Source organism: Acanthochromis polyacanthus, chromosome 23 (assembly GCF_021347895.1).
Source record: "Acanthochromis polyacanthus isolate Apoly-LR-REF ecotype Palm Island chromosome 23, KAUST_Apoly_ChrSc, whole genome shotgun sequence".
Lineage (NCBI taxonomy): Eukaryota > Metazoa > Chordata > Actinopteri > Pomacentridae > Acanthochromis > Acanthochromis polyacanthus.
Genome location: NC_067135.1, coordinates 25,675,545 through 25,703,431, shown reverse-complemented (window position 1 = coordinate 25,703,431; position 27,887 = coordinate 25,675,545). Strand labels below are relative to the sequence as shown.

Below are 27,887 nucleotides of genomic sequence, written 5' to 3'. Positions count from 1 at the left end.
AATGGGAGAAAGGAGAAGGAGGGAGAAGGAGGCAGAGAACAGAGGCTGGAGCAGGGATAATAACACATGAAGATAATTAAATGTGTTTTGTCACTGATAAATTCAGTGCTCTACAAAACTGTGATCCCTGTCAGGTGATGCTCTGCACTTTATTCACTTTATGATGATGCTGCATAAAGTCTTGTCCACTATTTCACATCTGTGTTGTGATTTTTCAGCTACAATGGACAAATCTGGTTCCTCTTTAACTTCCCGTGTGGTCAGTGGTGTGTTTTCAGTTTCAAGAATTATTCTCCTCAAATGGATATTTACACGTAAGTCACCGTTATCAGACATAAAATCAGCGCATTTCAGTTGCTGTGGAAACGTTGAACATTTCCTCATGTTTTTCTTATTTTCACTTTGTAATTCATCCAAAGCATGCAGTATTTCATGTTTGAAAAAAGAAGAACACTGCATAATAAGTTGTGTTAATCATTCTTGTCATTTTGTGTCTCTTTTGGTTCATTTTTTGTCTGTTTTTTGTCGTTTTCTGTCTCATTTGTGTTATTTTGTCTGCATTAAATCTTTTCCACTCTTTCACATCTGTCTTGTCATTTATCATACAATGGAAACGTGTTTAGCTTTCTGGATTTTCATCGGTGTGAGTGGCTTCTCTGGAGTGGTTGTTGGTGCTTCAGGAACTGTCCTCTACATGCGGAAAACAAAACGTAAGTCACAGTTATCAGACATAAAATCAGAGTATTTCAGTTACTCTGGGCACATTTAGCATTGTCATTTTTCCCCCCACAAAGTAATTCATTCAAACCATGCAGTATTTCATTTTTGAAAAATAAATAACACTGCAGGGAAGAGCATATCTAAGCTGATCTTGATCTAGTTTCCATCTTAACAATCACTTTCTGTTGTGTTTCTGTGTTGATCGGTGTGTTGTGTCTTCTTCAGAAAAAGGTGACAGAGATCCATTACCTGAACATGGAACACCAAAGACAGATGACATGAAACAGAAGGTTACGGTGCTCAAGACAGAGCTGGAAAACCAGATGGATGATGTAAAAAAGCAACTTAATGAGGTTGATGAGGAAAAGAAGAAAAACAAGGAGAAGCTTCAGGAAGTGGAGAAAAAATTAAAAGAGAGAGAAGAAAACTATGACAAGCCAGAGGAACTGTTAAAAGAAAAAGAAGAGCTATTACAAACTGAAAAGAGGTTGGATAAGGAAAAGAGAAATTTGGAGAAACAGCAGTCTAATCTCAATAAACTACTTTCTATTTTCCTGTAAAAACTCTAGTTACCAGAATAACTGAGATCCTCAGTGGAGCAACTGAACAGAAATAAATCAAAAGAAATCAGAGGAAATCAGCAGAAGTCCACAGTAGCTCTTTACATCAACACATTCCACCAGAATTACACAAAATACCAGAAATGATCAACTATGTCCAAAAGTATTTGGTTTAATGAGTGAACAACGTTTAAATCATGAACTGTGATGAATGCAGAACTCTTGTCTTAAATGTGACACGACAGGAGAATGAACGGATTTTTGTTCTGAATGAAAACTTGTAATTTTGTGAACAGTTTTATAAAAACATTTCTTTTCTCTGAGTGCAGCTGAATGACAATAAAAACACATTTAATCAAAGAAAGAACGGATTAACAGAGTGTAGATGATTATTTTTTTTAAAAATTGGTATTTCAATAATACCTTCATACATCTCTAAATATGTATGTAACTTTTGTGATTGGTTTTGTTTGAAGATTAGCCCAGTTCTTTTTTCAGTATTTTGTGATAATTGAAGGTAATAAATATGAAAAAAAAATGGTTAGGTGTCATTTCAGCCTCATATTGGCTCATAAATCCAATATGGCCGACTGCATTAACATGATTTTGGAATAAAAGCTTGTCTTTCCTCAACTATTTGAGATACAAGTACAAAATTGGTGTCTACACCTAGGTTTTCAGGGACAAGGAATCCAAATATGACATCAGATTTTTAATCGGGCCAGTAGGTCATGGGATAAATTCAAAATGGCCGTTAAAGCTGACATCCATAGTTGGCTAATGCTGTTTTTTGCACTCCAAAACAGTGGCCAAACCAAGTTTAAGAAAAGAAATTATGTTTCAGAATATATTTATTTGCCTTATACATTCACTTTTCTTTATGATTTTTTTTTATCAATGATCAGCTGTTGAAAGCTTATGTGATACCTATATATATTAAGTTATATGTGTTGTTGATCCTCAGGGCCAGTGACCCCCTAATTAACTTATTCAGCTGTCAGGGAATCACCGGACCAGCTCTCCATCTTACGGGTCCAGTTCTACTGCCCCCTGAGATCTAACTCAGAGGGATGCTGCAGAACTGTTAAGCTGGTAAACGAGGAGAATTCGCCTAGCTTTCTCACTGCCTTCATCCAGACGCCTATCCCTGCTTCCTCTGATAATTAATTTAACCGAGTTGCCACTTCGGTATAGTTAAACTTAATCACCAGTCACACCTGTTAACGGCAGCTTCTCCTCTCATGGATCTTGCACTTGGTAAGTTGCTAGTTTTAATTCAGAGGATATGGACACTTAGACAACCTCTAGGATATGTTTAAACCGGGCCAACCTGGCCCCTATGATTAGGTAACCTTTCAGAACCTCTACTGTTATTATGCACGCAATAATCTGACTTTTTACATCCAGAGCTAGATGTATAAGTATTCATTCAGGGATAAAAATAGCACCTGCAATTTGTTGTCTTTAATTGCAGAATAATGCTTTATTAAAATATATTTAGCAGGGCAAAAGCATAGCCAATAAATCATCAGACAAATAATCAGCCATTAGATAATATTCAAATCACTCATCCTAACTCCTAACTGGTATCATGCTTTCCTAAAAGAAGAGTAATAATCCTCAAAAATATGTAATTTGGAGGGGGAGAGCAGTCAGGGTGTGGCCACACCCGGCTGCTCACCTGAAACCCAACAAGTGTTTGAGGCCTGCCGGGGCCCAGGGGGAAGTGGACGGGGGTCCGGACCCGATTTAGATCTGCATATATATCCATTTTTGTTGTTTGGGCCAATAAAAATTTTGTTAATCCATTCTGGTGTTATTCCTTTGTAAATAATAGAATCCAGTAATGTTCCATCAGTCAGTGTTATATCCAGATCACAGTTCTGTAATCCTCAAACACTGCAGAAAAAGCAGTTCTTTCGTCCATAATTCCAACAGAACAGTTATTCCTTTGCAGATCATGTTGAATCCCCCGTCCGAGTTACTTGATAGAATCCCCTTTGCTCAGGGCATTTCTACCCTGATTTGCATCGAGTGACTACCAACGGTTAGTTCAAACACATTCATTAGGTTATGGCATAATCTGATCATAAATCACAGGTTATAATATCACAATGTTCCCTTATTTAGCTGTTGTTCTGTCAGAGTCTCCCCTCTGTGGCTGATTCTGGGATCTCATATCTCCATGTTTCACGACAGTGTACACATATATATAGATGCTATAGGTACATATGAATGTGGCTGGATCATTTGTATTCACCTAAATGTATTTATTTCCAGGTAACACATGTTAAAAGCCATCAGAGTGGTTGGTACATGAAGTTCTGCATAGTTGTCATCACATCAAAACATGTAGACATTTGACCTTTCCATTGACTTCTTTTCTGTTCATCATCTGATGACCCAGAATAGCTTTAGCACATCCCACTCCTTCAGGAATGCTTCTTCTCCATTTTCCACTTTTCTTAACCCATTTCACCTCCAACCCATAGGTTGCGTAGTCATCTCCATAGTGGCTTTGGCAGTGGGACTCCCATCCTGGAACCCCCTGGCAATGCTGTCTGGCTAGGCCGATGGTGCATGTCGTGTTGGCTCTGTCACACACCATACTCCATGGCCTTGGACTCACGTAGGGTTCAGGTTTACTCCATACTTCAGGCCAAATGTCCTGTTCTTTGGAACAGACCGTAGCCAAATATTGGTACTTTACCCAGTAGTTGTTGGTCTCGGTTAGGCATGGAATTACCCACTGCTGGACTTCTTGCTTCTGCAGGCCCCACCAGGTAGAGGATTCGCTTCTGGTATGTCCTTCACTCCAGGCTTGTAGAATACCTTTAACGGTGTCGTTGGCCGTCAATCCGCTGCAGTTGTAGGTCCATGTACCGTAGTATCTGTTCCATTCTTGCCATAGTGGGCATCTGGGCGAGGCACCGTTACTCACATACTCCTCTCCGTCCAGTGCTTCAGCTACTTTCTTCACCACACACTAGTCAATCTTTTGGAAATCCCCTCTTGGGACCCCCATCTGTTCTGGTGGTGTAAGAAGCTTCTGCACGTACATATCATTTTGCGTTGGTCCTGCCAGGCCCTGGCCAGTTCTTGCATAACCCTTCTGGAATGCTCCTCTAAAGTGTTTCACTGGAACTATCCACAACCAGGGCAAGGTGTTGTTGAGCCAATTCTCATGGTGTGCCCGTGGTTCACTTCCATACATGCCTTTACTGACATAAAACATCAGGTGTGCAGCTGGTGTTATTACCAGATAATTCTGCGTTTTACAGTCTGCGAGCATGTTCCAGTAACAGGGGTTTAAGGCTAAGAACTTGTCTCTTGCACAGGCCATGATTATGTCCGTGTATCGTGACCTGCTGCTGCTGCGTCTTGGCTTGAAATTTGAATCTATTAACTGTATAGTAGCTTTCTGGGTAGTTGTACTCACCCCAGGTGCCGGTGTATGGGTGGCTGAAATTGAACCCGTTTCAGCGAAGATGGTGGTTGGAGTTTGGGTTACATTTCTTGAGGTTTCGGTCACTGTTGGAGGCTGTGGGATGTCACAGGTGAAGTTGTGGTACCCCCAAAACATCCCATCTGACAGGAGAATGGTGGTGCACATCTCATTTTTGAGGTGTGCTGCATATACAACTTCAGATTTCCAGTAGCCTTTGTTCTTCTGTCCTGGCCATGCAATACATGCCACTGTGCAGTACCATCTTGGGGTTTCAGAGTTTGGATGAATCCAATTACACTGACCTGACTTGATCCTGGTTCCATTCCTGATCCAGTACTGGATACCTATTTCTTCAGAGTACGTCTGCCAGCCTTCCACCATCGTGGTCGCGTCAGTCAGGTTTTCTGCCTCAAGCATCTCTCTCCAGGTCTGCAAAGTGGTCTGGTTCTCGGTGGCGTTCGTTCCTATTTCTCCAACCCAGGCTAAGATGTCTGTGGTGAGGTTTTTGCTGTCATCTTTGCCTTGACTAGGGCCCAGCAGCTTCATCACTTCTGGCAGGGCCATCTGGTTGGTGCCATTCCCCCATGCTTGTAGCTTTGGTAGGAATAGATTTCTGGGCTGCGCTTCTCCGCAGGTCTGCTTAAACCTCTTCGTTGAGGTATAACTAATCTCTGTGTAGGCTTCCGCCCATGGTTCTTCTCCAAGTACATACAGTATAGTTAGGACTGATACACATCCTAACATAACTGCTAAAACTCTGATCGCTAGACATATCCAAGTCCGTCTACCGTTCCGTGGTTGTTGCCCTGGTTGTGAATGCCGTTCATCCATGTTGAATTGTTCATCTGGGCCAATAAACCTTTCTCTTCTTAGGAACATGTTGTATTGGGTTGTCACTTGGTGCATCTGCAGGCTCTGTTTCTGGTAGCTTGGGGAAGATGGACTTCAGTGCTTCGTACCGCTCCTTCTCTTCATCTCCGATGACTCTTCCCTCAAGTAACCTCTTGTAGATGGGAGCCGGGTATTTACCAACCTTTGGGTCCAGCCCTCACCACACCCATCTCCATGATGTTATGATTAGTTGATCTGGCTTCGGTAGGGGCCCTTGAGCAATCCTTGTGAACTGACTGAAAAGGTTCAGCTTCACTCCTCTCTGGGCTGCCTCAAAGGGGGATTCTTCTGAGTAGTACAACTGATGTTTGTCCCATGGTCTGGTGTTACGCTGTCCTGATTCCCGACTTTGTAGCAATTCAGCGTACAATGGTTGGCCCTCTGGAGTCACTAGTTCCACCAGCTTCGCCCTTCGTTCATGGTAGAACCAATCTCCTTTTCCTGGCCATAATATGGGCCTTTCTCCCGTTCTGGGAAGCAGTTGCCCCCCGTCTTGGTTCAGAAGGACCTCCCCTTCGTGGACGATTGTTTGAAGCGGAAGACTCCAGTTCTCCAGGACGTACCTTTCGTGATCTTCCATGCACTTTCTCATCTTCTTGTACATGTAGGGGTTAGAGGCCCAGACCACCAATCCTCCCACGCTGATCTCGACATATTCATTCTGCCATGGGTCAGCGTAGTTAGGCCCCCACGTCAACTTGATCCCTGTTTTCCCCCAAGGGATGTAGGCTACGTTCAGAATCCAAGGACTTGACACAGGACAGGGTGGCACTGCTTGCCACCTCCAACCACCCCTTGCCTCTTCGTACCTTCTTTGCTTATGTTCGAGGTCTTTACCTTCCACTACACATAGGGTGCACATATCTATTGATCCGGAGTGGCTAATATCCGGATCTCTGGAGTACTCGTAGCTGGTACAGAAATAATTCAATGTTCCACACCTTTTATTGGTGTATTCAAAATCTCGTCTAGGGCGGTCCAAATATATTCTTCCATTGCTTCTTGTATATATGGTCTTCCTGTGTACTTATCAATACACGTATATGGTGTACGCGGCATTTTTCACAACGACAGGCTGACCTTTACTGTTGGCTTGGTTCAGGATTCTTCTTTCCTTTCCCAACTCTTTTGGTGAGGCCTTTGATTCTTGACCAAACACTTTCCTTTTCTTTCTCCTCCTTCTTGGCAGAATCTTCTTCAGGCTTCACTTCTTTCTTTACTTCGGATACGTCTGCTCCCAGCGAGTACACTCCCACGAATGGCACAATGACCATGCGCACTCGTACTTTCACCGTCATCGTCTGATGCAGTCTCGTAGGCGTAGCTGCCCTTGACACCCAGGAGTTCACCAATTGGACACTTCCCTCTCGGCGCCAGTCTTCTGGTGTCACAGTGTACTCTGCAGTCTTTTCCTCGGCCTTCATGCCTGAATGGCCCCATGCATCGAGGCTTGTAACGCAGTAGTAGAGGTTGGTGCCTCTGGCGCCTTCTTCTCTTGGCACTGGTCCAGCATCTACTAGGGGAATTGATGGATCTGCATACACTTCCACTAACCTGTCCCAGGTAGTTAGCTCCCATGGTCCTTCCCAACCATGTGCTTGTGCCATTTCTCGTTGAGGGCCTGGAATCATCTCCATACCTGACATATACTTAGGTCCATCAGGGTCACGGTAGATCCTGAACACCAGAGGGACTTGTGTTGTAGCCAGTGGCGGGGACATCATTTCTGCTGAAGTCGAGCTGTAAGGCCAGGCTCTCTGGATGGTCTTCTTCCAGAGCGGTTGCTCCTGGGCCTCACCCTTGGTAGCTCCCTTCTCTCCATCCTGTATCGGTGGATACAACGGCGGTGCTGATGGTGCTCCTTCACACTCGCCCTCGAGGGTCCAGGCTGAGGTCGATGCTTCTCTTTCATCGCCCGCAAGCTCTTCTGGCTCTAACGCTTGGAGAGGATCAACCATCTTCCTCACCTGCCATCCTTCGGCTTCACCAGTCTGCACCAGCTGCCCACACTTTCTTTGGAGGCTGCAGCTGCTGCAGTAGTAGAGCATGTCTCCATCCCACTGACAAGCACACTCTGCCGTCTCTGGTCTTACCCCGCGTAGATCCCATTGGGCTATGAAGATCAGCCTGGGTAACTTATCTATTCTGCATAGCCCACAAACATAGGCATCCGTTACCTTTACTGGTTTATGGTGCAGACTTCTCATCTCTCTTCGTTTCATTTGAAATTCTGAGACATATGTTGAGATATATGTAATAAAGTTTGGGAAGGAAGTTCAGTTTAGGTGCGTAAATTAAACTATATAATATTTTTAGGACAAATAATTAAAGTCCAGCTTGTTGCTCACTTTTAATCCTTTCAGTTCTTCATCTAACTCAGCATCTGTGTCTGTTTTTATTATGTCTGCAGCTTTATGAATAAAAACTTTACCTCAGTTTTGTCCTCTGTGACGTCTGGGAGGAATTTCACCAGAAAACTTACCGAATGTGACATGAAGCACCTGAAAGTGTGACTTTTGTGATATTTTTCTATGACAAGAAGTACATTTACAGCTGAACAATTTAATATATTTGATCATTTCTTATCACATTTGAGACAATATTTCGTTTTATTATTGATTTTTTATGGATACTTTGTGTATGTGTCAGAGAATGAATCATAAATCCTTCACTGCCCTCTTATGCTTTAGTAAAGAAATATAATATTGAAACACAGAGTGACAACACTGATATCTGCTTTATTGATCTCACTTATTACTTAATAACTTTTTCTTTTCATTCTTTATGTTCCCACATAAATCTAAAATTGAATAAAATATGATTTTTTTTCAACTTGCTTCCATGTTTCTAACTGCATCCATTCATAATAAATCACATGTATAATCAGTACATGATACAGACATCTACAATGGACATGATTTCAAGAAAAGACTAAATGTCAAGTGAAATGATAGAAAAAGCACACTTTCAACTGATTACTTTTTTCCTTCTTTTTCTGGAAGCCTGAATGTTTAATTAGGGGAAACAAGCTGCTAATAAACCATATATATATATATATATATATATATATATATATATATATATATATATATATATATGACATGTCGAAGCAATACAAAAAAAAGAGATAGTTTTCCACCTCTGCAAGTACATGAACACTTGAGTAATTAAATAAAAAACACATTTCTGTTTGGCATGTGAAATATATATATATATATATATATATATATATATATACATATACATATACATATGCCGACAGTATTTTATGGTGACATACTTGTAAAAACATTTAATTCCTCTCCATGAAATAAAGTTTAAGGCCAAGTATCATCAAATCAAATAATGGAAGATCTGGAGAGTCAAAAAATATCATCATACAGAATATAAAAGTGAAATTAGCCTTCATTTATGGAAAATCTAAACTGTATAATCTTTATTTTTGAGATAATTCTGCATCATCAATTATAATAGCTAAAATCAAAGCCAAAAGTTGCATCTCTGTTACGAAAGTTCCTTCATGTTTTGGACAAATATACGTATTTTCCATCATTTTTCTGTGATTTAAAGGCACATTCCAGATTTTGTTTCAAGGTATTTGATATATTTGATTTATTTAAAGTCAAAAATCTGTTTCAAGTTGTAGCGCAGCAAATGAGGGTGAAGACTTTGGAAGCCACTGTAGGTCATTACTTCTGATAATCTATTTAGGGTCACTCATAATGTGTCCATACGCCGAAGTTTAACTTTCACTTTTATCAGACCCACAACAAAGGCTTTAAAACACACCTAATAATGTCATATGTGGGTATCAAAGCCCCCAGACTCACTTCTACTCTCTGAAAGTGCTGCTGTGTTTGAGAATAATCAGCAGATGAATCATTGTAGAAAGAAAAATTAAACTGAGAAGATGACGTACCGGTTGCTGTGTCCTCGCTTCAACAGTCTGCTGTGTCGGGTAAATCATTGATGGACCGATTCTGGTCACTGCTCTGGTTTATGGACGGCTCTAATCCTGTCACAGATAATAAACTTACAAGTTTAACTTTTTGATACATCCATTTAGAATGTAAATAGTAGGCAATTTATGAGATAAAAAAGAATAATCCACTGTACCAAACAGGGCCTTTTCATTGATACATATTACCCACAAATGATGTTGACGTTGAACAGAATTCCAGGTTTACTTTAACTGTAAAAATGGCTGAACTTTGACTGCAGTCTACCTCTATAAAATGATAAAACCACGCTTAAAGAGGCATCAGTGTTTCATAGCAGTTTAGAAAAAGGGAAAACTCATGAATTAAGCAGCATTTATCCCTCCAAACTCCAAAACCTACTGGCAGGTTTTAGAAGCATGCTGCCATGTTTCTTCTTTTTATATTTTACTTTTTTTAATGGCAAAATTACTCCATTCATCAGAACCAGAAACTGTTAAATCAGAAAAAAAGATGACGGCGTAAGGATTTTTTCTAACTGTCCTTGACCCAGTCATGTGTGAAGCATAGTCCATTTAAATATTAACCAATCCTAAGCTTTAAAGTGTGATATTGCTTCAAAATTATTTTGCATGTCTTGTGTAACAATTCACCAAAATAAAAGCATTATTTTCAACCAGATTTGCCCCCACTGTGACCTTGTTGATTGAACTACAGGCTACAGTTACACAGAATGGAGACAAATATGGAAAAAAATTCAAAATATAAGTTCTAAAATATCTAAAATATGCATTTTGTCCAGTGTAACTAACATCTACAGCACTTGGAAACATGTTGCACAGGTTGATTCCAGTTTTTTTTTTTCACCTTTTATTTAATATTATCTGCATGATATGTGCAAATGCATGCAAATAATTGGATTGAATAGAACATTTTTTTAGGGTTTGCATCAACTAAAAGCAAACTGCATGGTAGTTTATACAGTTAGAGACATTTTCTGGCCCAAACTAATTAAAAATTATTATTGCATAGTAACAGCTGGGGGAGCTTAGTAATCTACCTTGAATGTCACTGCAAAACTTTGCTACATCACAGTTTAGTTCATGCAAATTTAATGAAGGAAACGCTTTACATGCAAGAACTTGACTTGTACATGAATATTTTTCCATTTAAGCTGAGTTCAGGCCCCACAGAGTTTTGGATGTCGGTGTGTTTAATGACTTCATCAGTGCAGGAAAAGTTTCTGCAACTTTGGAGTTTGGTGTAAGAAGCTGTTATGAGGCTAAAAAATAAAACAAAACTGAAGAAGATAAAGACATGAAACAAAATTTAGAAAGATATCAAGTGTTTGGAGCATCACTGAGGAGAAACTGCTCATTGGTGAATTTGAAGGATCCTGAAGCAACAAAAGAGGTTTTCAAAGCTAAAAACTTTCAAATTTCCCAGGAAGATGTCCACGAACCAACACGTAAAAGAGCTAAACATGACAGTGTCCTCTTTAGTTATGTTCTTCCATCCACCACCTCTCTCATTTTATCTGTTTTTCTTTCCGTCTTTGTTGTCACATCACATCTTTGGTTTGTTTGTAGTCTTTTATCTCAGTCTCAGACCCAACGCAGATGTTCCACTTCATGGACCTTGTGTTATTTCTTCATCTTCTGTCTTTGCAGGGTCCGTCTTTGCTTCTTCTCCATCTTTTAAATTAGTTTCTGTTATTTTCGTGTCTTTTGGCAGCACATCTTTTCTGTTGTCCACAGCTGCTGGACTTGAACTTTTTGTCTTCATTTCTGTTGCTGAGGGATCTTCTGGTGTTTTGGCTTCTTCTTCTTTTATTGCAGGGTTCATCTTTGCTCCTTCTGCATCTTTTTTACTTGTTTCTGGTATTTTAGTGTCTTTTGGCAGCTCATCTTTTGTCCAGAGCTGCTGGACTTGAATTCTACTTCTTTTTCTGAACCTTCACTCTGTGATTCTTCATCCTCATGGTTCTCCTTGGTGTCTGTGTGCAGAAACAGTAGACATCAGTTACATCAAATGAAACATGGTGATTCTGCACCAACAGTGTGTAAATGAAAATGCACATTTATTCAGTATTAACAGTTAATGCCACAACCTTCAGTTAATGTGAACTTTCTACAAAAAAACAAACGCAGACAGGACAAAACTATGACAGGAAAAGATAGAGAGCTGGTTGACATGATGCAGAGGAAGGTGGACATACTGTGTGTCCAGGAGACCAGGTGGAAAGGTAGTAAAGCTAGAAGTTTAGGAGCAGGGTTGAAGTTGTTCTATCATGGTGTAGATAGGAAGAGAAATGGAGTAAGAGTTATCTTGAAGGAAGAGTTTGTTAGGAATGTCCTGGAGGTAAAAAGAGTGTCAGATCGAGTGATGAGCCTGAAGCTAGAAATCGAAGGTGTGATGTTCAGTGTTGTTAGTTGGTATGTTCCACAGGTGGGATGTGAGCTGGAGGAGAAGGACAAATTCTTGTTGGACCTTGATGAAGTGATGCAGAGCATCCCCAGAAGTGAGAGAGTTGTCATTGGTGCAGACTTCAATGGACATGTTGGTGCAGGAAACAGAGATGATGAGGAGGTCATGGGCAGGTTTGGTATCCAGGAGAGGAACGCAGAAGGACAGATGGTGGTTGACTTTGCAAAAAGGATGGAAATGGCTGGAGTGAATACTTTCTTCCAGAAGAGGCAGGAACATAGGGTGACCTATAAGAGTGGAGGTAGGAGCACACAGGTAGACTACATCTTGTGTAGACGGTGTAATCTGAAGGTGATCAGTGACTGCAAAGTAGTGGTAGGTGAGAGTGTAGCCAGACAGCATAGGATGGTGGTGTGTAGGATGACCCTGGTGGTGAAGAAGATGAAGAGGGCAAAGGCAGAGCAGAGGACCAAATGATGGAAGCTGAAAAAGGAAGAGCGTTGTATGACTTTCAGGAAAGAGTTGAGACAGGCTTTGGATGGTCAGGAGGTGCTTCCAGATGACTGGACAACTACAGCAAATGTGATCAGGGAGACAGGTCGGAGAGTACTTGGTGTGTCATCTGGAAGGAAAGGAGATAAGGAGACTTGGTGGTGGAATGAGGAGGTGCAGGAGTGGATCCAGAGAAAGAGGTTAGCTAAGAAGAAGTGGGACACTGAGAGGACTGAAGAGAGTAGACAGGAGTACAGGGAGATGCAGCGTAAGGTGAAAGTAGAGGTGGCAAAGGCCAAAGAAGGGGCTTACGATGACTTGTATGCTAGGTTGGACAGTAAGGAGGGAGAGACTGATCTGTATAGGTTGGCAAGGCAGAGATACAGAGATGGGAAAGATCTGCAGCAGGTTAGGGTGATAAAGGATAAGGATGGAAGTGTGTTGACAGGTGCCAATAGTGTGATGGGAAGATGGAAAGAGTACTTTGAAGAGTTGATGATTGAGGAAAATGAGAGAGAATGAAGAGTAGAAGAGGTGACTGTTGTGGACCAGGAAGTAGCAAAGATTAGTAAGGATGAAGTGATGGAGAGCATTGAAGAGGATGAAGAGTGGAAAAGCACTTGGTCCTGATGATATACCTGTGGAGGTATGGAAGTGTCTCGGAGAGGTAGCAGTAGAGTTTCTGACTGGGTTGTTCAACAGAATCTTAGATAGTGAGAAGATGCCCGAGGAATGGAGGAGAAGTGTGCTGGTGCCCATCTTTAAGAACAAGGGAGATGTGCAGAGTTGTGGCAACTACAGAGGAATAAAGCTGATGAGCCACACGATGAAGCTATGGGAAAGAGTAGTTGAAGCTAGACTAAGGGCAGAGGTGAACATCTGTGAGCAGCAGTATGGTTTCATGCCAAGAAAGAGTACAACAGATGCAATATTTGCTTTGAGGATGTTGATAGAGAAGTACAGAGAAGGTCAGAAGGAGCTGCATTGTGTCTTTGTAGATCTGGAGAAAGCTTATGACAGGGTGCCCAGAGAGGAACTGTGGTTTTGTATGAGGAAGTCTGGAGTGGCAGAGAAGTATGTTAGAGTGGTGCGGGACATGTATGAGGACTGTAAGACAGTGGTGAGGTGTGCTGTAGGTGTGACATAGGAGTTCAAGGTGGAGGTGGGAATACATCAGGGATCAGCTCTGAGCCCCTTCTTGTTTACTATGGCGATGGACAGGATGACAGACGAGGTTAGACAGGAGTCTCCATGGAGTATGATGTTTGCAGATGACATTGTGATCTGTAGTGAGAGCAGGGAACAGGTGGAGGAGAAGCTGGAGGCATGGAGGTTTGCCCTGGAAAGGAGAGGAATGAAGGTTAGCCGCAGCAAGATGGAGTATCTGTGTGTGAATGAGAGGGACCCAAGTGGAATAGTGAGGTTACAGGGAGAAGAGATCAAGAAGGTGGAGGATTGTAAGTACTTAGGGTCAACAGTCCAGAGCAATGGAGAGTATGGAAAAGAGGTGAAGAAGCGTGTACAGGCAGGCTGGAACGGCTGGAGAAAAGTGTCAGGTGTGATGTGTGATAGAAGAGTTTCAGCTAAAATGAAAGGAAAGGTTTACAAAACTGTGGTGAGACCAGCCATGTTGTTTGGTCTGGAGACAGTGTCCCTGAGGAAAAGACAGGAGGCAGAGCTGGAGGTAGCAGAACTGAAGATGTTGAGGTTCTCTTTGGGAGTGACCAGGATGGATAGGATCAGGAATGAGTACATCAGAGGGACAGCACATGTTAGAGGCTTTGGAGATAAAGTCAGAGAGGCCAGACCTTCGGACATGTCCAGATGAGAGAGAGTGAATATATTGGTAGAAGGATGCTGAGTTTCCCACTGCCAGGCAGGAGGCCTAGAGGAAGACCAAAGAGGAGGTTTATGGATGTGGTTAAAGAGGACATGAAGGTAGTTGGTGTGAGAGAAGAGGATGCAGAAGACAGGGTTAGATGGAGGCAATTGATTCGCTGTGGTGACCCCTGAAGGGAAAAGCCGAAAGGAAAAGAAGAAGAAGACTCCAGCACTGACTTTGGTTATCTCAATGACAGCATCTGATAAAAACAACAGAAAAAAGCTTTGAAAAACTCAACCTTACAGTGAAATCTTCTCTGGAGTTTTGTATACGTACTGACAACAAGCTGAACTCTACAATCTGTCGTCAATCTTGGACTAAAACACCTGTACATGCCCTCATCAGACAGCCTCACTCTGGAGAGTCTCAGTGACATGTTTCCCTGTTTCAGTCCATCGACAAACACCGATGTTCTGTTCATGTATGACGGGTTTTGATCAACCAGATGGTCTTCACCGTCCCGCCTCACGTGGATGAATCTGGGGTTCAGGTCCGATCTCGACCACTCCAGCAACTCGTTGGTGGCGTCCGTGGCAGGTTCCATGTGGCACGGCAATGTGACATCACCAGTCATGCTGATCAATGCTTCCAAGAGTTCTAAAAAATCTAAATGGTTGTATTTCCAAAGCGCTTTACATGATGCGTCACATTCACCCATTCACACACACATTCACACACTGATGGCGGAAGCTGCCATGCAAGGCGCTAACCACGACCCACCAGGAGCAATTAGGGGTTAGGTGTCTTGCTCAGGGACACCTCGACATGAGCTCAACGGGCCAAGGATTGAACCGGCAACCTTCCAGTTACAAGACAGCCACTCTACCCACCGAGACATGTCACCCCTAAAAACATGTAGCGAAGGGATACGAGCAGGAATCGGACCCGGGCTGTTGTACATAGTTCGCCGTTGCTTTAACCATTAAGCCACGCGGGCACACTGATATTGATCAACTGCCTCACCTGAGTAAGAAAACATCTTTTTATATCTCTATGAACAGTTAAACAGATGTCAGCATCAAAAACAGAGCCATAGCAGCATTGTACGTCAATATTACAACATTATATCACTATCATATACTCAATAAATATGAGTATTATTTATTATGATTCATTTATTTTCACTTTTACCCTTTTAGATGTCAAATGGTTTATATGATGCTGCTTTTTGCTATTTTCATGCAAAAATACAAAATGCAGTGAATGCTGAGTGAAAATTCTGTGTTTGTGACAATAATTATTTTTTTTTCAAAATATGAAATTTTAAAACAAACTAAAAATAATAAAATATGATATGGGAAAATGTCTGTATTTGTACTCACATGGTTTGACAAAACACACCAAACTGAGGATACATTTCAGCTGCATAACAGTATTCATTGTGAATAATAATCATAAAATAATCTGAATTTTTCTGAAAAGCTGAATGAAATGAATTCCAAAAACTGATTAAATCTTACCAGACTAGCAGGGAAATAAAATGCTTTAATCTCATTTCAAAGAACATTTTAGGCAAATTTATCATTTCCAATAATGTTCCTATGGAGTTCAACCGATCATTTTACCTGAAACATTCATGTCTTACCATCTTATGTCACTGGTTTATATGACGTCCAGCCAGAAAAAAACCTACTGTCAATCAAAAAGCCTTCAAAAAGCAGTTCTATATTTAAACTGGAGTGGGTTTGAATAATCTGAGGATTTTCTGTCCAGTTGGGAACATAAAAAAATCCAGTTTAAATGACTAAAACCTTGTCTGAAAAGAAACCCAGCAGCTCCAATAATCAGTTCAACCAACTCTGCATATCAACATGGCAGCACAGTGGAAGAAGGTTGATGATTAACTGGTGCTCACTTTGACAACTTCATTGTTGACTTCTACAATACATCTTCTTTTAAATGACATCTATAGATGTAATATCAGGTTTTTCTATTTAATGTCTCTGTTGTAATGATTTAGCTGCAGCACATTACTGGAAATGACATAAAAAACACAATCCTGTATATAGGGACTATTGTGCTTTATAATGAAACATACTTTTTACAGTTTGTGTTGTGTTTCTGTCAGTGTTGTCAGGATGTTATCCAAACTGATAGAATCATGAATTCTAAAAAGTACAGACAGATTTCATTTCATGATGCTGTTCCTTCTGAACTGGAAACTTGATTAGAAACTGATCCAACTATTGCAGCAAAATCCTGTTTGGAGACAAAAACAGCTGATAAAACCCTGAATGTGTCCAGACCTGAATATTATAAAAACTATGAGATCAAGCAGACAGAGAAACAAATTAAACACACTTAAAGTCCAAAGAAGAACTCTGTTAAGTGAAAGAAGATTTATTTAATAAAATACAAGATCACTGAAGAAAACCTGAAGACAGTCGACACATGAAGTTTGAAGAACAGCAAAAGGAGGTGAAACTAAAAACTGACTTTAATCTGTAGAAAATATTTTGTTCTGATTGTTTTAATGTTGTACATATTTCTGATCTTTTCTTGTTGTATCCTCTACTCATTACAATTCGTATGGATTTAATTGGATAAAAATACAAAAAGGACATTTGAATACAAGATTTAGAAAATAAAACTCAAAACAAGATAATGTTAATTTGACATTCAGAAAAAAAAACAAAAGCTCACTTTGATGAATGCAAAAATAAAAAATGATGTTTCTCATGTTTATTCACATTACAGTAATTTGAATATCTCCATTGTTACTGATGAGGTTCATCTGTAGTTTGTCTGTAAGCTTCCACTTCTTCATGTCCAACCACACCAGTTTAACATCATCAGGATGGTTTCTGAACCAGCGTTGGCGGGATATCTGTAAATATAGTAAATACAAAAGTCACATATTTACAAACAGAATAAAAATAAAGAAGTTTTAAAAAGTAAAAATGTAACATGAAGTGAAAAGTTCAGACTCACACAGAGAATCTCTCCAGCCTGAAGTTTTAAAGACTCCTTAAATTTGCATATGCCTGGTTTGCCGTTATTAATCTGTAGAACTAACTCCCAACCTCCTAGATTTAATGCCTGCAGGAGGAAAATTAGACACCAAAGGTAGAAAAACTAAATCATCTCCAGTGTGTGTTTCATACATGGTGTCCACAAATAAAATGATGACCTCTTTAAATGTTGACCTACAGACAAAATACACTCTGATGTTAACAGCATTAGCTGTTATTTAATGAACCATTTAGAATATCTGTGGATATATTTGATCATCATATTGATATAAAACTTATTGTACATGTTTACACAGTATTCAGAAGGTTCATCTACATGTAAACAACATTACCTCAGTGAAAATGTTCTTAAGACGGATATAGTGGCCGTATTGATGGACCTCTTCTACAGTTATGGGTGCTATCATTGATTTCCCATCGGCTGAGTTGGTTTGACTGATCTCCTCTAGCTGAGAAAAAAAAAACACATATTTGTTCAGGTAATAATAATAATGACATAATAATGGAATAGATTTATATAGCGCTTTTCTGGGCACTCAAAGCGCTTCACTATGGATCCATTATTCATTCACTCACACATTCTCACTCTGGTGGTGGTAAGCTACATTTGTAGCCACAGCTGCCCTGGGGCAGACTGATGGAAGCGTGGCTGCCAATCCACGCCTACGGCCCCTCCAACCACCACCAGCATTCACACAAATTCATACACCAGTGTGAGAGCAGCACTGGAGGCAAGGTGGGTAAAGTGTCTTGCCCAAGGACACAACAGCACATGACTAGGTCACAGTGGGAATCGAAACGCTGACCCTTCCATCATTGGACGACCTGCTCTACCACCTGAGGCACAGCCACCCAATAATAACCCTGCACTGACTTCATGACTTCAGCTTTTCATTCAACATGTACTTTGACAAATGTCTATTCATTCTGAAGCATTTTCTCCCAGAATTTTCATCAACAAAATAAAGAATTTATCAAAATTTCTACAAATGAACAATCAAGTTTGTCATTGAGTCAATGAAGCCACAAGACTGAGTCTCAGAGATTTAATGCAATTGCTTTTCATACATATTTGTATATTACAGCTGTTTGTTGTCTGGTTATTATGAATATTTGAAGTTTTTTCGGTCTCAACAACAGACCAGTATTATATGAAAAGAGAAGAGAGATGAGAGCAGATCAATGATTTGAGAGAAAATATCAACCTCTTTGTTCATGTTCTGGATCACTGTCCTCAGTTCTGTCTCAGTCTTCATCAACTGGAAACAAGAGGAAAAAAAACAGTATATTAATCTGAGCACATCTGTACATGACATTAATGTGTGACTTCTGATTGGTTGGAGACTCATTAAAAGCATATTCATGTAACATAGCTGAGTTCTGCTTAAATCTCTGTTTCTGTAGCTTTAGATGGTGAGGAAGTTCTCCTCTGAACCAGCTGCTTGGAACATTCACTTTATCTCCTTATTTTAATTCAGGTAACTCTGTCTCTCAACAATCATGTTCATATTTAAGTTCTGGTTGCAGAAATGTAACCAAGCAGTGAATGAAAGTGAAACCAAAGTGTCAGAATAAAGGTTCCACATGGAACATGAATCCTGGTCTCCTGGATGAAAGTCCTGTTTCTGTTTTATGTCTTCTTCAGGAAACTTTGTGGCTCTTTCAAACTCTAAACTTTTCCTACAACGTCACAGTCTGAGAATTCTAGTGAGAAAATAGATTTGTGTGAAAAATGAGAATGTAGTTTAGTGGTATAGGAAGATAATTGTTGCTTTCAGAATGATGGATGTGGATGTTTCTGCAGTGGAAGTGACACCACAATGTTTCCAAACTTTACTTCCTTTTACTGACCACTGATCACTGTTTCTGTTCAAAGTTAGTTTCATTAATCCTATCCACTATATTTTCCATCACAGTGAGACAGAGTTCAGTGAAAGTGTCAGTGATTTGATTTGAAAGAATGGTGAGTTTTACCTCTTCCAGACGACTGTTCAGAGTCTCATTTTTCTGTTTCTCCTGCTGGAGTTGATTGTCGGTTTCTGAATTATTTCCCCTCAGCTGCAGGTGAAGAGACACAAGTTCTGATTTTAAGGTGTGAGACTGAGTTTTTAATTTTACAGAACACAAAACACCCGACTGTTCATCTTAGAAGTGATTCAGTTACTGTGCAGTGACAGTGAATGTCGATATTCAGAAAATCATCGTTTCTGTTTAAAGTTAACATCATTTCATATATTTTACGAACATTATTTTACATCACGGTGAGAAGCTTCAGTGAATTTGTCACTTATTTGATTTAAAAAGACATTGATGGTGAGTTTTACCTCTTCCAGACGACTGTTCAGGGTCTTCATGTCACTTTCAGCCTTTTCATTTTTCTGTTTCTCCTGCTGGAGCTGATTCTTGGTTTCTGAATGATTTCTCTTCAGCTGCAGTTAAAGAAACACATGTTGTGATTTTCAGGTGTGAGACTGACAGTTTTTAATTTTACAGAACACAAACACCCGACTGTTCATCTTAGAAGTGATGCAGTTACTGTGCAGTGATTCAGTTGTGAATGATTTGACATTTAACTGATTTTATACAGTTTTGTTCTCACATCTGCTGTTAAACTATAACTGTTAGAATCTACAGTAGATCAAACTTTACATTTATTAAGAACTCTCCTTCAAGGGAGGATCGAAAACTAACATCAGCATTCATCGAATGCAGGTGATTTTTCTGTTTATGCAGGAAAAGTCAGAGTTATTGAACCTTCATTGATATTTCAGAAAAAAACAGTTTATTCAGTTACTTTACAAAGATTATGAACATTAGTTTTACCTCTTCCAGCTCATTCTTCAGGGTCTTCACCTCATTCTCAGCCTTCTTCTTTTCCTCTTTCTCCTGCTGGAGCTGATTGTTGGTTTCTGAACTTTTTTCCTCCAGCTGCAGGTGAAGAAAGACATGTTCTGATTTTAAGGTGTGACACTGATGGTTTTTAAGTTTATATAACAGAAAACACCCGATTGTCCATCTTAGAAGTGATGCAGTTACTGTGCAGTGATTCAGTTGTGAATGATTTGACATTTAAATGATTTTACACAGTTTTGTTCTCACTTCTGCTGTAAACTGTAAGTGTATCCTCTCAGTATTCTGGTCTCCTGGATGAAAATCCTGTTGCTGACTTGTCTCTTCAACTCTTCAAGTTCAGTTTGTGGCTCTTTCAAGTTTTTGAGGTTTAAGTCAGGACTTTGGGGAGACCAGTCTAGAACCTTCATTCTATTCTGATTGAACCATTTCTTTACCACGTCTGATGTGTGTTTAAGCTCATTGGAACATCCAACTGTGTCCAAGATCAACCTTCTGGTGCTGATTTTAGGTTTTCCTGAATAATGTGGAGATGACCCTCCTTCTTCATTATTCTGTTTACTTTGTGTAAAGCTCCAGTTCCACAGAGCATGATGCTGCCACCACCATGCTGGATGGTAGGTTTGGTGTTCTTGGGGTTAAAGGCCTCATCTTCTCTCCTCCAAACATATTCATGCTCAGTTTTTGTTCCATCTCACCACAGAACTTTCCTCCAGAAGGTCTTTTCTTTGTCCATGTGATCAGCAGCAGACTTGGTGGAGCTTTAAGGTTCTGCTTCTAGAGGAAGAACTTCCTTCTTCATGGATCCTCTCAGCTCATGTTGATGTCAAACCCTGTGGACACTGACAGCTGTGTTCCAGCAGCTTCTCATTCATTCACACCTGCTTTCTGATGATTCTTGCTTGACTCTTGACCATCCTGACCAATGGTCTCTCAGCAGCAGGTGATAGTTTGTGTTTTATTCCTGATGGTGGCAGTAACACAACTGGACCATGAACTTTATACTCATAAACTATTGTTTGCACCAACAGCTTCTGGGGTTCAGAGAGTTCACCTGAACTGACAAATGAACACCTCAAAGTGGGATTCTTCAAAGGGATCTTATACAACAATAAAGATTTCCTTAAAAGAATAAAATATGATCACCAATCAAAACAGATTGTGTACAATAAATTTCATGTCTCTGAGTCACTGAACACAAAAGATTTCAGTGTAACAGAATTTTTCACTGAAAGATGTGACTAAAAACTAATTATGGTAATTCAACAAGGTTTGGATCAAGTTAAATGTCTGTAAGTCTTAGAATAATAGGATAATAATGGAATAGATTTATATAGCGCTTTTCTGGGCACTCAAAGCGCTTCACTATGGATCCATTATTCATTCACTCACACATTCTCACTCTGGTGGTGGTAAGCTACATTTGTAGCCACAGCTGCCCTGGGGCAGACTGATGGAAGCGTGGCTGCCAATCCACGCCTACGGCCCCTCCGACCACCACCAGCATTGATACACCAGTGTGAGAGCAGCACTGGAGGCAAGGTGGGTAAAGTGTCAGATGCAGGAGTAGACTGTTGAACTCTTCCAACCACATCATTGCTGTACTGACCAACCCTGGACTAAGTTCAGTGCGGTACTTTTCTATTTTATGGACTCACTGGCGTTTGAGCCTGTATAGAAAAGTTATTTAATTATGTGTGTCTTTTTTTTAATGGACCAGTTCTTGTGTCTGAAATAAAGTATTGAATATAATATAATATAATATAATATAATATAATATAATATAATATAATATAATATAATATAATATAATATAATATAATATAATAGCGGCTGGTCAGTACCACATTAACACACGAGGAAATGGGATCAGTTTAAACTTTGCTGCAGTGGAACCTGAGTTTAGTCTCAATTATTTCATGTTTCTAATTATTTTTGTCATGGATAGTTGAAGTTTTCTTGATTGCATCAACAAATCAGTTTCATATGAAAAGAAATAGAAGAGAGATGACAGCAGACAAACCTTAGTGTGCTCTATCCTCAGTTCTCTTTCAGTCTCCATCCACGTCTTCTCATTTTCCTCGAGCTTCTTCTGTAACTGGAGACAGAATAAAAAGACAGATTATGTACTGAAGCACAGGTACACATGACATGAATTCTGGAAAGATTCTTTCTTCTGATTGGTTGGAGACTCATTAAAAGCATGTTCATGTAACATAGCTGAGTTCTGCTTAAATCTCTGTTTCTGTAGCTTTAGATGGTGAGTAAGTTCTCCTCTGAACCAGCTGCTTGGAACATTCACTTTATCACCTTATTTTAATTCAGGTCACTCTGTCTCTCAACAATCATGTTCATATTTAACTAAACTACATGTTTGATTCTCACTAATATGTTTCTAATCAACATCTTTTCTTTTATTTCTTGTCAACCTGGTAACAGAGAAAATGGAGGAAAGTCTTCAAACATGTTCAGAAAGGTTCATATCTGAACCCAAATCATGGTGTTTTTCTAACTGCAGAGTTCCGGTTGAAATTTAACCTAATTTTTGTGTTTCTCCTACCAGAACTGATTGGTGGTTTCTGAATTATTTCTCTTCAGCTGCACATAAAGAAACACATTCTGATTTTAAGGTGTGACACTGATAGTTTTCAATTTTACAGAACACAAAACACCCGAATGTCCATCTTAGAAGTGATGCAGTTACTGTGCAGTGATCCAGTTATGAATGATTTGACATTTTAGTGATTTTACACAGTTTTGTTCTCACTTCTGCTGTTAAACTTTAACTGTTAGACTCTACAGTAGATCAAATTTTACATTTATTAATAGCTCTCCTTCCAGGAAGGATCTTAAATTAACATCAGCACACATTGAGTGCAGATGATTTTTTCTGTTTCTGCAGGTAAAGTCAGAATTTCTGAACCTTCATTGATATTCCAGAAAAAGTTGAGGTTTATTGAGTTACTTTATAAAGATGTTGAGGGTGAGATTTACCTCTTCCAGCTCATTCTTCAGGATCTTCACTTCATTTTCAGCCTTCATTCTTTCCTCTTTCTCCTGCTCAAGCTAATTGTTGATGTCACCATATATATTTTTTTGTCCATCAAAGGAGTGAAAACAGACATGAAGAAGTTCCAGATGTGAGAAATGTTCATTGATTCACTGTTTTATAACACTGTGGTTCAGTGACAGAATAAAGGGTGGAGAAGATTCTCAATAGACAGAGCAAAATAAAACTAAAGACACAATAACAGAAGAAATCCTGATGTCAGAACTCAACTAAATGATGTTTCATTTCAACATAAAGAGTTGGACATTGCTACTTACCAGTTGTTGTTCCTCAATCTGCAGTTCAGTCTCCATCTTCTGTTGATCATCCAGAAGCTTCTTCAGCTTAACTTGTTTTTCTTCACACTGGAAGGAGAGAAAAGAGAAAAAGGAACAAAATAAGAGACTTTAAGCATTTATCTTATACTACAAACTGATGTGTGACAAATAATAAATAAATAAATGTAAAAAATAAAGTATCGTAAAAAGTCTTGATATCAGCATAGACCATGTCTCTTGGAAACGCATTTCTATCTGGTGCTAATTTGCTGCAGCAATGTGTCTGGTTAGAAGCATGAGTCATGATTCAGCAGAACAAATAAATGCCTTAAATACATGTTTCTGCAAGATCAGAATGTAGAAGTTTATAGTTTGGAGGAAACACAGCCTGTATTGCAACCGTGTGTCCGAGAAAATATGTTTTATTCCAATAAACAGCAATAGCAAAACATAAAACTATGGAAATGTAACTGAGATTAACTTTTCTAACAACATGAGGAACTCACTGACAATGTCACAGCTACAGCCAGCAGCTCTCTATCTCTATCTATCTCTCTATCTCTCTCTCTGTCTCTCTCTCTCTCTTCGGTGTGCGTTGGCACAGAGGCTTGGCAGCAGGTGTTGATGATCAGTAATCAGTGAATGCAGCAGGTGTTGATGATCAGTAATCAGTGAATGCAGCAGGTGTTGATGATCAGTAATCAGTGAATGCAGCAGGTGTTGATGATCAGTAATCAGTGAATGCAGCAGGTGTTGATGATCAGTAATCAGTGAATGCAGCAGGTGTTGATGATCAGTAATCAGTGAATGCAGCAGGTGTTGATGATCAGTAATCAGTGAATGCAGCAGGTGTTGATGATCAGTAATCAGTGAATGCAGCAGGTGTTGATGATCAGTAATCAGTGAATGCAGCAGGTGTTGATGATCAGTAATCAGTGAATGCAGCAGGTGGGAGTGATTCAATCAGCCTCTCCAGCTTTCCTATATAACCAGACACCACTCCATAATCAGAGGTGGACTATAAATTACCAACACTGTTCAGTCTGTGCCTTTTGCTCCTCGTGCTTTTAGTAATCCTGTTTTCTTTGTTTAGAGTTGACTCCTGCCTGCTTTAACCACCTGGATTATCTCTCTTCACCATCGAATGACTTCTGGATCGTCATTCCACTGGTTTCTCTCTGGCTTCCCCTGGTTCACTGCTTCCAGCATCCTTTGTCCCTAACCCCCCCCCCCCCCCCCCCCCCCACACACACACACACACACACACACACCTGGAGACTCCAGCCTCACCACCCAGGACGTCATTCATGCTCCCAGACGCCTGCTCTGCCTGTTCCTTCACCAAGGATGCCATTCACACTTGTAAGCCCCATCTCCCAGCCCTTCAACGTTTGGTTTCAGCCTCCCCACCGCTGGCCTCATCACCTGCCTATATAATCAGTTACCGGACTGGTCCAAGCCTGGCACCAACCCTGAACATCTGTTTCCTGGCATAGTCAGTTAAGTTTCCTATTCTGAGCAACACCAGACTTACTGTTAATCTATTTTGGGTTACTTATTGGGTTTAGTCATGTTTAGAATCCTGTAAATATTTATGGTTTCTTCTAGTGAAGATTTTGATTTGTAATCCTTCTTTTCTGGTCTAGTAATTTCATCTCGGGTAGATTTCTGTCGGATTACTGTAGTTGGGGATTTGTTAAATTAATGCTTTAGTCTTTCGTAGTTTTCGGTTGCATTCCTGTCTTGGTGTTACCAGTCATGGGTTTGCCTTCTTGTGTAGTTCTTGTAATATTCCGCCTGCCTTCTAGTTTTTGTATTCGTTCCGTCTAGTGCAGCGGTGTCAAACTCAAATACACAGTGGGCCAAAATTTAAAACTTGAACGAAGTTGTGGGCAAACGTTTATCTATTGAAAAAAAATATTCCTCCAAATAGAACAATGAACCTATACAGTTTGTGACATCAAAATAAGAACAGGTATAAATTTAAATATAGAATATCATTGATTTTGAGATTCTGCTTTTTGAGTCATTTCACTGCTAAAAATGTTTTGTTTGTTTGAGCCTTTAAAGTTCTTTGCATTCGAAGGCTGAATCTAATTAAAATGGCAACAAAAAGGTAAGAACTTAATTTCTGTCTCAAATAATGCAAAGTCACTTCTGCTCACCTTTTTGGCTATGAATGAGAGCAACAATTTCTGCTCAATTCTGTTCCATGATTTAATTGCTTTTTTCAGATCACTCTTGTTATTGAACTGTGTTCCATCATTAAAACATTTTCTTTCCATAAATCTCAATAACTTTCTGATGGGATTAAGGTCTGGGGACTTGGCAGTCAGTTCATCACATCTATATCATTTTTTTTTCATAAATTGAGATTCTGAATTTGCTGTTTCATTTTTTTAAAGTGTATTTCTTCAGTTTTATTTGGTGTAGATGTGGGTTTTTAATGATTATAACTTTATTTTTTTATTCAATAAATTCACACATTTTGATCTTATTTGCTTGCTGGAATTTAATATTACATGTTGAATAATCACAGCTTTTCTTTAGATAAGGTTCATCCTCTTCCATGGCAACAATTAGAAAAATGAAAATAGAAAAAATACCTTTTGTAAAGCAGTGAAACTAATAGTTTTATTTTTTCCTGCCTTTTTGTTGCTGTTTTTTAATATTTAATTAAATTAAGCCCCGAAGGCAAACATCAAGACTCGAACAAAAAACACATTTCTAGGAGTGAAAAGACTCGAATAAAACTTGAAAAATAAGTCAGAAACCCAGTAAAATGTTAACGATATAAAGCTATGAACATTAACTGCTTTCAAAACGATTTTTTTTTAAACAATTCAAAAACACAAACTCCTGTTAAACTGCTATAGAACCGTCAGTCAGCAGCAGATTTAAAAAAAAAAAAAGTCTGGCCGAGATAAGACTGCTCTCGGTGGCCACAGTGAGGCTGACTGTCTGGTCCTAGCCGTCTAACCTGGACTCTCACATCCCTGAAACAGTAATTTTTTGATCAGGCTTTATCTGGATGAATTGACCACAAATCTGATGTTTACACAACTTTCTCGCTCAAAATAATCTTAAAACTACGTTTTGTGTCACAATAACTGTAGTATTCCCCAAACTACCTGTTCTCCTTGGCCTTTGGCACTCGTCAGCATGAAATGTATTATGGGCTTTTAGGCTCCCCAAATCCACTCAAGTCTGGTACAATGCAGTCTCCATAATGTGGGCGGAGCCAGAACATTTCTGGATATTTCATCCGTTCTCGGTCATATGCTGCTTTGAATTGGAACCGTATTTGATGACGTTTCATGAGTACATGAGAACGCAAGTGTGGACAAGTCCTGATGGATGTGCCACAACACCAGCAGGGCATTCTGGATTTGTAGTAATAGCAGTACATGCGCTATATAATGCTGATGAGCCAGCTGTATGCCTCGCGGGCCAAATATAATTCGGGGCCAAATATGGCCCGCAGGCCAGAGTTTGACACCTATGGTCTAGCAGAACTTCCTGTACTTATGGTTCCATTTCCTGATTTCTGGTGTTCATTTGTAGTTCTTATTTCTTGTCTTTGTAAACAAAAGCATTCACAAAGTGTTCCAGTGTCCTCTCTATCCTGTACTTGAGCCTCTGAACCCACCATAACAGACAACCTACTTTTTCCTTCCAAAACATCCAATCCTGCAGTAAAATCTTCACCTGTAGTGATTACTTCATTATTAGACTTAGTTTGTGGAAAGACTTCAGACACAACATGTTGATTTATAAATACCTAAAACCAGCATCTTTCTCTGACTTCAACCAACTGAACTGAACCAGAGACTGTCTGAACGTGAACTCTGGTCTCTGTAAACCCTCCATCCACCCCGACCTCCTCCTGACACGAAAAGATGCCTCTGAACACAACCCAGTCACTGATGATGGTTGAACCAAGGAAAACTAGAATATAAGAGAAGTTTAAAAGGTTATTTGTAGGACGCTGGTTCCTCAGTGTGATGTCCTGACATGTGACCTGAAGAATTCTGATTCAACATAACATAGAAATCAGTAAATTCAGTAGAAAAAAAAGATCCTAGATCACAGAGTACAAAGAAAGTTTTTTTTTTTTTTAAGTGAGAATATGAACCTTCTTATCTTTGTTCTGGAACTCCATGTTCTTGGTCATCAGAGGTTTGTTGAGGTTTTCTATTTCTGTCTGCATTCTCTTCTCATCTTCTTTCTTCTTCCATTTTTCCTGCATGGCACCACTCTGCAACATATAAAAACACATTATTGGACATAAAATACAAAACATCAATTAAGATTTTGATAAATCCTGAATAACACGAGACATCCTGGTGTGTTCTTGTAGAAATTCTCTATTTCAGTGTC

At 39.7% G+C, this 27,887-nt stretch overlaps 1 protein-coding gene and 1 long non-coding RNA gene across 7 annotated transcripts in view; one reads left to right on the top strand and one right to left on the bottom strand.

The window, feature by feature from the left end:
- Nucleotides 1-27,887, top strand: part of LOC127532342 (uncharacterized) — a 116,572-nt gene that overhangs the window by 12,243 nt on the left and 76,442 nt on the right. The gene's annotated exons all lie outside the window — the stretch shown is intronic.
- Nucleotides 16,509-27,887, bottom strand: part of LOC110970879 (interaptin-like) — a 35,568-nt gene continuing 24,189 nt past the window's right edge. For all 3 annotated transcript variants that reach the window (XM_051943902.1, XM_051943903.1, XM_051943904.1), the window contains 11 exons: nt 27,643-27,765; nt 23,508-23,594; nt 23,175-23,246; nt 22,204-22,278; nt 20,154-20,258; nt 19,655-19,759; nt 19,305-19,388; nt 18,536-18,589; nt 17,663-17,779; nt 17,290-17,397; nt 16,509-17,185 (listed from right to left, as the gene is read on the bottom strand). In XM_051943902.1, the coding sequence (XP_051799862.1) occupies nt 17,045-17,185; nt 17,290-17,397; nt 17,663-17,779; nt 18,536-18,589; nt 19,305-19,388; nt 19,655-19,759; nt 20,154-20,258; nt 22,204-22,278; nt 23,175-23,246; nt 23,508-23,594; nt 27,643-27,765 (1,071 nt within the window). In that variant the 3' untranslated portion in view covers nt 16,509-17,044. The remainder of the gene's footprint in view (nt 17,186-17,289; nt 17,398-17,662; nt 17,780-18,535; nt 18,590-19,304; nt 19,389-19,654; nt 19,760-20,153; nt 20,259-22,203; nt 22,279-23,174; nt 23,247-23,507; nt 23,595-27,642; nt 27,766-27,887) is intronic.